Source organism: Panicum virgatum, chromosome 2N (genome assembly GCF_016808335.1).
Source record: "Panicum virgatum strain AP13 chromosome 2N, P.virgatum_v5, whole genome shotgun sequence".
Lineage (NCBI taxonomy): Eukaryota > Viridiplantae > Streptophyta > Magnoliopsida > Poales > Poaceae > Panicum > Panicum virgatum.
The window spans coordinates 10,247,568-10,257,627 of record NC_053146.1 but is presented as its reverse complement, the minus strand read 5'-3'; the positions used below and the strand labels follow the sequence as shown (position 1 = coordinate 10,257,627).

The window sequence follows — 10,060 nt, the reverse complement described above, 5'->3', positions numbered from 1 at the left end:
TTATCTTCATTGAGACACCTTACATGAAATTTGTTTTGCAGTCTTCAGATGCTCCAGAAAACCGGGGTTTTACCAGGTGAGTCGATCCTGCACCAATTGATTCAGTTCAGGAGTTCATTGAGTACCTCCAGATAAAGATCTTTGATCTGGAGTGCAAGGTGAACCATTACGAGGAAGTGAGCGAGGGTAACAAAGACGACGAAGATGATGATACCAGTAATGCTGCCGCTTCACAGGATGAACCATGCACTATTTCTTACTGCAACTGCCCTTGTCACAAGAAAAAGGACCCTGCCCCTCCGGCACCACCGCCTGCACCACCTGCAATGGGTGGATACAGCGGAGAAGGCTCAACGCAGTTTGCTACGTGGGGGTACGGCTATTAAGACTACCTAGTGCTAGTGACATGCTGCATCATTGTATTTATTGTGTTTTTTTAAATTACCTAAGGCATGTTAGCTTAGTTCAGAATCTGTTTATCGTAGTTGCAACGGGTTCTGCCATGCCACTGCATGTCTGCTGTGTGTTTCATTAACGTTGTGTTATGATATAATTCCTATGGTTTACATTGTCACGATTAGGCCGGTGCCGTGTAGTGTTCCGGGCGATGGGATGTGTCGGGGCAGTGCAATAATCACGAGTAGGTCGATGCAGTGACAGTACGACGATTAGGTTAGTGCGATAGTACGCTCGATGGGATACCAGTGAGCGCTGTGGAGCGTGGAAGTGCTGAAATCATGAGCAGTGAGACGTCGTGTCGTTGTTTAAAGTGGGATGAGTGAGCAGTGTTGAGTGTGCGAGGGTAGAAGTCAGGAACGAGAGGTCGTGTCCGTGTTTAAAGTGGTAGCAGTGAGCGCTGTGGAGCGTGCGAGTACTGAAGGTAGGAGCAGTGAGAGGTCCTGTTGTTGTCTAAAGTGCAATGAGTGCGCGCTGTGGAGCGTGCGAGTGCAGAAGCGTGGACGACTGTGGAGCTGTGAGAGGTAATATCTGTGTTCAAAGTGCTTGGACGATGCAGGCAGCCCTGCGTGTATAAAAGACCACCTTGTGGTTGCCGAGAGCACAGACTTGCAATTCAGGTTCCACTTTTTTAATTAGCCCAAACAAACAGCTATGAGCTCCTCATTCTCCCGGGCAGCTTTCCGTCGGGAAATGGAGGCTAATTTAGGACCCTCTCCTAACGATCCCAATAGATGTATTACAGATTGCAAGGTATGGCGAAGGGTGTAGAGCCACCCGATTGCTATTGCCAAATGCGTTGTGTTCCGAACATATCTCGTGATTAAGAGACTTTTGGCCAGAGGTATTGGTGTTGCAAGAATATCTAGGAAGTCCAAAAAAGAGTTGCAACATCACAGGTATAGATCATTTGTAAATATGCTTTTATTATTTTTAATAATTTTGAATCGTTTCTTGTTTGCAAAAGTACGCTGGTGATGACACGCATACTCATTGGTGTCATTTCCATGAGTGGATTGACACGTGGATCACTCGTCGTGATCAGCAATATATGGAGTGGTTGAAGAAGGTGAATGAAGATTTACGCAAATGCGAGCGTGCAAAAGCAGACATGGCGGGACGTGATAAGGGTACTGCCCGTGAATGATTGATGTTGTACTGCTCCATCTGAATAAATAATATAACATTTGTTCGAATTACCTAAGACATGTTAGGTTTAGTCTTGGACCTCGTTACCGTAGCTTGCAACAGGTCCTGACATGCCATGTCATGTGTTGTGTGTGTTGAATTGTGTTGACCACTATTTTATTTGTGTTCAATGTATTAACGGTGATTGTTTTGTTTATTTTTATTGTGTGTACTGGCCAATATATGCCCATGGAGTTGTCATCACATCGGTCTAAAAAGTTTATTTGTAGAGCAATGTTTCTGAAAAATCTAGTTGTAGCTCATATTTTATGAAATGGGTACTTGTAGTAGAAAGTACACAATGCAGATTAATTAGACATTCAAATTACAAAAACAATTGAACTGGCATGTACATGGAACACGCTAACGTCGTGTTCCATCTAAACCTAACATGTCTTAGGGAATATGAAATTCGAACATTACATGATAGTCATCTACTGAGTGCACCGAGGATACTTCCCCTTCCTAATAGCCTCGGGCCCCACCTCCTTCGCACGGCGGGCCCTCTCTCGCTTCCTCTCCCTATCAGCTTCACGCTCCTCCGCCTGCCGACGTTCCACATCTGTGAACCTCTTCTGGATCTCTTCTTTATCTTTCTTGCGCTTCTCCTCCATTTTTTCCTCTTGCAGCATTCGCTGCCACCTTTCCGCAGCCCACCTTGCTTCGCGCTCAACGTGTTCCTTAGCTTCGGTCGATTGCTCCGTGTCCAGCCACTGTATGAAATCACAAAGAGGTGGTGGATTCTATTTCCAAGCCGAGTTAGAATTAACTTACTGAACTCCGAAGGCGCAAACTAGATAGGGCGAGGTGATACCTTCGCTTTGTCCTTGCCGTAGCGCTTTGGCGGATCGTACTCGTAGTTCTCACACATGAAGAACCTCCTGCCGAAGTCATCGCCCAAAACTTTGGACTTCATCAGCTTGCACAACGAACCACAGAAGCACATTGGAACCTGCACTCCTTGAGGCACATGTTCTCTAATCTTGTTCCACGGAATGTAGGTAGAACCAGAGAAATATATGGTGGTAGTGCGGGGATGGTTAGTGACTTCGTATGAGATGGGGCGATGTTCTATTTATAGATGGAGCTATTTGGTCTATAGGCATGGTTCACGCATGTCTATCGCCGTTTCGAACGGCGGTAGGTCCTCCCACATTTTTTAATTATAGTGGGGGTGCAGAAGAATCTGATGCAAGGTAACAGGACATCGAAATCGTAATTGAAACTCATGAATATCTCATAAAAATATATTTTCACATTCTATTAGAGTTAAATCTAATTTGTATTAATTTTTTAAAAAATATTTCCCTAACCTCTGCTATCTCTATTATTTTCTGAAATATCTCTAAACGTAAAGAAAATAATTACAGTTCAGACAGCCTATAAAATAATTAAATAATTATTTACAGCAGTGAGAGCATATAAAATAATTAAAAAAATATGGGAATACCTACCGCCGTTTCAAACGACGATAGGACACTGGGCGTCTACAGTCCGGCTACAGCCGGCTATAGCAGCGCTGTAGCCGGCGGTACCACTTACGACCAGTTCATCCGGCGGTAGGTAGCTACCGACGGATGAAACGGCGATATGTTTGATGGGCGGTGGGCCAAAGAACTTACCGCCGGTTCATCCAGCGGTATCTCCTTACTGCCAAACGAATCGGCGGTAGAGTGACATATTTGCAAAAAAATATAACGACATATATTTTTGATAAATCGAAAAAAAATAATATAAAAATAAAAAAATCCGAATAGATAGTGGTCTCGTTCGTGTCCTCATATGTGGGCATGTGGCATCGGCTATGAAAAAAAAGGAGCAAGAACAATCCTACCAACAACCTGCATCACGTGCACGTTTCCGCAACACAAGACAGTCGAAAAGTGGACTATCAACGTGTTGTACACAAAATGTGAGACGTGAAAAAGTCCTGTCGTTCTCATGGCACGCTTTTGCTTTAGCAATAAGCCCCTGTTACCAGACGTGGAAACAGACAGGTCCAATTATCCCTACCCCGCTGCTAACGAGTACGGAGTTCTTTTGGTGAGATCAAGAAAAACAGCGTACAATAACTGGCTGAGTGTCAGGCAAGATACGAATCCGTTGTAGTCTAGCTGGTTAGGATACTCGGCTCTCACCCGAGAGACCCGGGTTCGAGTCCCGGCAACGGAATTTTTTTTGTCTCTGCAGCAAAAGCCCACAACACCAATTCCCACTGACCATGTACAGTGATTGGTCACCAGGAATGGTAGTCTGTATTATATTTCTGTCAAGCTTCAAATAATATGTGTAATAATTTCACCTCACTACGCTACAGAACACTGTAATCATACTGTCCGTGTGTATGTGTAATCATACAAACTTTTGTTTTGGATGATGGTAATCTAATCGAAAGGACATTCTAATTTTTTTTAGGAAATAAAGGGCATTCTGATGAGCAGATTATTCAGAGCACACCTCTGCTCCAAGGCCCAGTGTTTCTCTAGTCACCTCAAACAGTCTGGTGGAGGGTGGTTATTCCTCCTATCCTGTCTCCCAAAAAGCACAAATTAACTTCGATGTCCTATTGGACTCCACTCTTTTTTTTAAAAAAAAAAGATAGTCCCTGGACAGGATAGACGAGAGGTCCCACAGGCCACAGATTGTTCTCCTGTCTTCCCTCTTGAGGTGTTCCACTAGCCCGATATAATTGTAATTGAAAAATGTGTGTCTGGAAAGAGTGAATGAGAACAGATATAAGTATATAGCTGTTAAAAACGAATTATGGCATTTCAACGAATGAGGGGGCACATAAAGTCTGTAGCAGGTGTGCGAACTGTGAAGTGAAAGGGGTATTTAAAGAAGGGCAATGAATCAAAGGCAGTCGCCTAAAATTTCAGTTCAACATCAAACAAAGATGGAAAAACATCCTGAACAAAATGGTGATGTGAATAAATGATAGAATCATTTGACTCAACTTCAAATCAATAAGCTGGAGAAAAAACACCCTCAAAGTATTGGACAGGAAATATAAAAGGAAAAGACAGGTTTTCTCTGAATATGCTTTCCTCTCTTTATAATTTGCAATAAATTGCCACAATTCTGTTACATTAATATTAGAACAAATCTAGAGATTCAGAAATACATCTAGAATTTCTTTTCAAAAAAATCACAATGACTACCGAATCAGAAGTGATTGCGTAAGTGGACACCAGCAAAAACAAGTGGAACTGGACTTCAAAAAAAAAATTTATGTTTCAAAGCCCCAACTGTATGAGCCATCAGAATAGCAAACATACCTCTTGATCAAACATGCACAAGACATGTGCAAACTAATCATGGAGACAACAAATTATGAATGCAATCTTACATACTTGGCTAATGGCAACAATTTACCTCAAGCTTCAGGATATTTCTGGTCAGTAAGTTACCCAATCTCAGATTTTATCATCACATACTGATGCAAACTTCAACTCCAGTCATCTCATCTTGCGCTTGGGAAAGAAGAAACTTCCACCAAGTGCACAGACAAAAATAACACCTGGAGGAGCACATTAGTATACGATTTGGCTAACTTTCATCATTCCAGGTTGGAAAGTTATTAAGGATAGCTTATAATTTGAAAAAAAAAGTCTAACAGGGTAACATAAAGGAATATGATATCATTCTTCTTTCAGAAGAAAAAAGAAAAGGCATCCTGTTTTCTATGGCAAAGGATGGTGCCTCACAATATCTCGATCGGGAAAAAGATGTAACTAATATTTAACAGTAATTAGTAGCCAGTACAGAAAAAAATAACAAATCGATAAAAATACTAGGAAAACAAAATGTATCTTGCATTTATGTTTTAGAAAGCAGAAAAAAGTAAATCAACCCACTGTGGTATTTCTCAAACTGGGCATTACTAGGAATGTTTTAGACAGCATAAAAGAAAGCAAATCAAACCATCATGGCATTTCTGAACTGGGCATGAAGTAATGTGTCCGTAGTAATAGTTGCCAAAAAAATTTGGTGAAAATCCTACCAATCTCAGATTTTACCATCAATGGTGCAAATTTCAACTCTACTCAGAAGTCTTAACACCATGTACTTGGTAGTTTACAAATAGAAAAAGGGCAACAACAGAGCTGATTAAGGACAGTCTAGAGCTACGTAACACGGATACGCAACTAAGGTAGCGTATCGCGTATCCGATATGTATCGGATATGGATACGTGTCGGATACGCCTTGGATACGTATCCTCGGAGTATCCGAATTTTTATTATTTTCGTGAATATTGGATACGCGAGCCGATACGTATCTGCTCGCCGGCCACGCGCACCGATACGCGACGAGCCTCCGTCCCTGCTCGCCGGCCGTGCGCGCCGCTCAGTCCGCCCGCGCTGCTCCGCTTGCCCGCGGCCGCGTGCTGCTCCGCTCCTCCCATGGCCATGCGTGCCACCCGCGCCGCTCCTCCCGCCTCCGCCGCTCCGCTCGCGGCCGTCCGCACCGAGCGGAGAGGAGGGTAGGCAGCAGGGGAGGGGGAGATCCGCCAGTGGCGGACGCCGCGCCGAGCGGAGAGGAGGAGGAGGGTACGCAGCGGGGGAGGGAGCGCGGACTGAGAGTTGCCGGTGAGCGAGAGCTCCATGGCCGCTAGGGGCAGGCGGGGCGAGACAGAGAGAGACAGAAGACGACGGGCAGGCCGGGAGAAAACAGAGCAGCACCACTCGTCTAAGAGATAAGAGATAAGGATCGGTTCTTTTTCATTTTACCCCTTCTATTGTTCAATTATTATAGGACATATGAATATATGAAGTTGTGAAGCATTCTGATCCCTGAAACTTCTTTTTTCTCTCAATATAGTCCTTATAACTTCAATTTTCTCACAATCTAGTCCCTAAAACTTATATTCCCTCACATTTTAGTTCCTAGAATTTCTATTTTCTCATAAATTTACATACAAATATTTGTATTAGCCATCGCCTAGAAAAATGCATTGAAACGCCTAACACCTTTTTGAACATTGTTGCAAGGTTATTGACTTAACAAGTAAAATAAAGGGGCATTGGAGGCTCACAATAATTGAAAGTTAATGAATTCTTTGATTGAGGGCTAGCTACATACATAATTACCTGTCTTGAAGTTTCATGTAAACTTCTGAATCAGCATGCTGAGCCAGGGATTCTTTGACATCTCCAGAGAACAATCCTCAATTTGTATATCTGATTGTCTGAAGCTACCAAGTAGCAATGGAGCTACAATGATATTATTTTCCTAGTTACCTGGCTGAGATTTGGAGATTTAGACCTCCTTTTCATTATCAGCATTGGCAGAAATGCTTGACAAAGTGTTCACACCGAATCATAGAACACTATCTTAAAGGTTGAACCACAGTAAAGTCAAAACTTCTTACTAATTATCAACCGGTCAAACAGCATGAACAAGCCAGATCAATTTGGCTGATGTTTGTAGTAAGTCCTGTGCAATAAAATGATTAGATTCATAGTGCCATTACTGTAAAGATAGCAACCAGTGAAGCTGAATTTTACAAGGATCTCGAAGCATGCTGGGACTTCGCAATCTCTCTCAAAACTGCACCCACAACAGCAGCCTGCTCAAGACATTCAGCTTTGTTCAAAGCATCTAGAAGACTGATGCATGCCTTTACATTAATTCTACATCCTCGTAATCGAGTTTCTTCAAATACCTGATATGCCTCAATTGCTCTATTCGCATGGCTCATTCCCTCTATAAGAGCATTGAAACTTGCTGCGTCGGGGATTCCACCGTTGGCCTTAAATCTCTCAAAGAGACTGCAAGCATCTGTTATGTTACCTACCTTTGCAAGCCCAGAAATCATGGTTGTGTAAGTCACAACATTAGGAACCAATCCCTGCTTCTGCATTTCTTGCCAGAACACAAAAGCCTTATTGTACTTCTGTACACGGCAAAGGCCATTTATAAGAATACTGTATGTATAAGTGTTAGGTGAACATTTCATTTCCTTCATTGACTGGAAACAAATAAGGGCTTCGTTGATTTCTTCAGCTTTCACTAAAGCATCCATAAGGCTGTTCCATGTGTAAACATTCGGAGTCAAACCCTTCTTCATCATCTCTTCTAATATTAAATAAGCTTCATCTATCCTACCAACCTTTCCAAATCCATCAATTAGGGAGCTATAGACAATAACATTCAATTCTATTCCTTTTGATTTTGCTTCCTCAAAAAGCATATAAGCTTCATCTAACCTGTCAATCTTAGCCAAACCATCAATAATTGATCCATATGTAGCAACTGTAGGAGGTACACGCTTTACCTTCATCTCCTCAAGAACTTCATAGGCCTTATCCACCTTACCAGATTTACAGAACCCATCAACAACAGCATTATAAGCCCGGGCATCAAGAACAAAGCCTTGCTGCTTCATGGCATGAAAAATGTTGGAAGTTTCTCTAGCATGGCCAGCTTTCGTGAGACCATGAATCAAAATGGAATAACTTCGGACATCAGGAAGGAAACCATAACCCTTGATGTCATCAAATACTGCTCTTCCCCTTTCAACATCACCAGCTTTGAAAATACAATCCATGTACGTATTGAGTAGGGTAAGATCCGGCCGGCATCCTCGACGGTTCATCTCTTTGAAGATTTTGTGTCCATCTTCTTTCCTCCCATGCATGAAGAAATTCCTTATCAAGGATGTATATACAACAGGATTAGCATTGTAGCCTGCATCTAACATATTCTCAAACAACCTATAAGCATCATCAACCTGTCCCTTCTTTCCTAATCCGTCAATAAGAGAACAGTAAGTCACAGAATCAGGATTGCAACCTCTCTGACTTGCAGTTTCAAAAATCTTACAGGCCTCCTCAAGCTTCATTGCCTTGCAAAACCTATCAACCATTATATTCACTGTCAACAAATTAGGGAACAGGCCAGCATGCTCCATCTCATCCCTTATCTTATAGGCCTCCTCAACCTTTCCAGCAATGCAAAGCATATCAATGATGATGTTATACGTCGAGGAATTTGGCTCTGCATCCTTCTTCATGGCCTCAAACAAGGTCAGCGCCTCATCAACTTTCCTCTTCTTCCCAAGGCAAGTAAGAATCGAATTAAAAGACACAACAGATGGAATACAACCCCTCTCCTTTAACTGATCAAGCAGCTTATAGGCATCCTCAAACTGGCCCGCAGACCCATAACCCATAATCATTGTATTATACGCATATGCACAAGGCACAGCCCTTTCTGCCTCCATCTGACCAAACAGCTCCTCAGCCTCACTTAGCCTCCCCGCCTTGCACAATACCCAAATCATGCTCGTGTACGAGACGTCATCCGGCTGCAGCCCTTGCGCCCTCAGTTCGTGGAAGAACTTCCAGGCCATATCCACATTCCCAGCCTTCCCGAAACAATCGATGCACACATTGTACAGGACGATATCAGGCTCAAGGCAGCTCCCCTTCACCTCATCCACCAGCTCCAGCGCGCCCTCCACACGCCCCTCGCGGGCCAGCGCCCGCACCAGAGTCGTGAACAGCGGCACGCCCACCTCATACCCAACCTCCTGCATCTGGCGCAGCAGCTCCAGTGCGCGCTCCGGCCGCCTTGCCTCCGCCAGCGCGCCGATCAGCACGGTGTAAGCCGAGAACGCCGGGCGGAACTTGAGCCGCCGCATGGCCCCGATAGCGCGCTCGGCATCGTCGAGGCGGCGGGCGCGGGCGAGGGTGGCGACGAGGTTGGCGCAGGCGGGGTTGGGGACGCCGTACCCGAGGACGCTCATCTCCTCGAGGACCTTCTCCAGGGCCGCGAGGTCGTGGGAGAGGAACGGGAGGACGGCGTTGTAGGCGTCCGCGGGGAGCGGGTGCGGGGATGAGGCGGAGGAGGCGACGAGGAAGAATGGGGCGGCAAGGGACGGGTTCCTGAGGGCGCGGAGGACGGGTATGACGACGTCCGCGGCTGAGGCGGGGGCGCTAGAGAGGGAGGAGGAGACGGCGCCGGCGAGGTCGGGCGTCCATGAGGGGGCGGTGGAGAGGAGGCCGAGGAGCTCCGAGGCGAGGGGGTTGGGGTGGTGCGGCGGAGGTGGTGGATTGGTGGACGAGAGGTGGCGGCAAGTGCGGAGGAGCGCGGAAGCGGCGAGGAGCGGGCGGCGAACCGCCGGCGTCCGCAGGGCCGCTGCCGCCGCCGCCATGGGGAGGGAGTTGGAAAAACCTAGCTGAGGTACAAGGCGGGTTTGCCCGTTTGGGCCCTCGCAAAAACTTGAGAATGGGCAATACCAGGCCTTATTTGTTCGGATGAACTTCAAAAGGCTGTATTCTCCTTCTTTTCCTCTTTTTTTGAATTTAATTTTTCAAAGTTGTGTTTTGGCAAAAAGATATACAACCGATCAAAAAAAGGATATGCAAGACCTGCTTTTAAAAGATAAAAGCATAAAACCTAATTAGACTG

The 10,060-nt window shown here is 44.9% G+C and overlaps 1 protein-coding gene and 2 non-coding genes across 5 annotated transcripts; 1 reads left to right on the top strand and 2 right to left on the bottom strand.

The window, feature by feature from the left end:
• Positions 1–3,743: 3,743 nt before the first annotated feature.
• On the top strand, positions 3,744–3,816 carry TRNAE-CUC. The gene has a single exon. It is a non-coding gene; the product is annotated as a tRNA-Glu (tRNA).
• A 60-nt stretch (positions 3,817–3,876) lies between these two features.
• On the bottom strand, positions 3,877–9,859 carry LOC120658000 (pentatricopeptide repeat-containing protein At3g06920-like). Of its 3 annotated transcripts, XM_039936198.1 has the most exons (3): positions 6,736–9,858; positions 5,020–5,164; positions 3,877–4,354 (listed from the first exon to the last, which is right to left on the bottom strand). In XM_039936198.1, the coding sequence occupies exon 1, from the start codon at positions 9,801–9,803 to the stop codon at positions 7,149–7,151; it is 2,655 nt and encodes an 884-aa protein (XP_039792132.1). In that variant the 5' UTR covers positions 9,804–9,858; the 3' UTR covers positions 3,877–4,354; positions 5,020–5,164; positions 6,736–7,148. The 3 variants fall into 3 exon arrangements, with proteins under 3 accessions (XP_039792132.1, XP_039792133.1, XP_039792131.1); XM_039936199.1 differs by lacking the exon at positions 5,020–5,164 and having other exon boundaries at positions 6,728–9,859; XM_039936197.1 differs by lacking the exon at positions 5,020–5,164 and having other exon boundaries at positions 6,736–9,859.
• On the bottom strand, positions 5,038–5,212 carry LOC120663196. Its single transcript, XR_005670414.1, has one exon. It is a non-coding gene; the product is annotated as a small nucleolar RNA snoR127 (small nucleolar RNA).
• Positions 9,860–10,060: the final 201 nt, after the last annotated feature.

Bases quoted from the DNA above. Each gene is read 5' to 3' on its own strand.
- LOC120658000 (XM_039936199.1), bottom strand. From the start codon at position 9,803: ATGGCGGCGGCGGCAGCGGCCCTGCGGACGCCGGCGGTTCGCCGCCCG.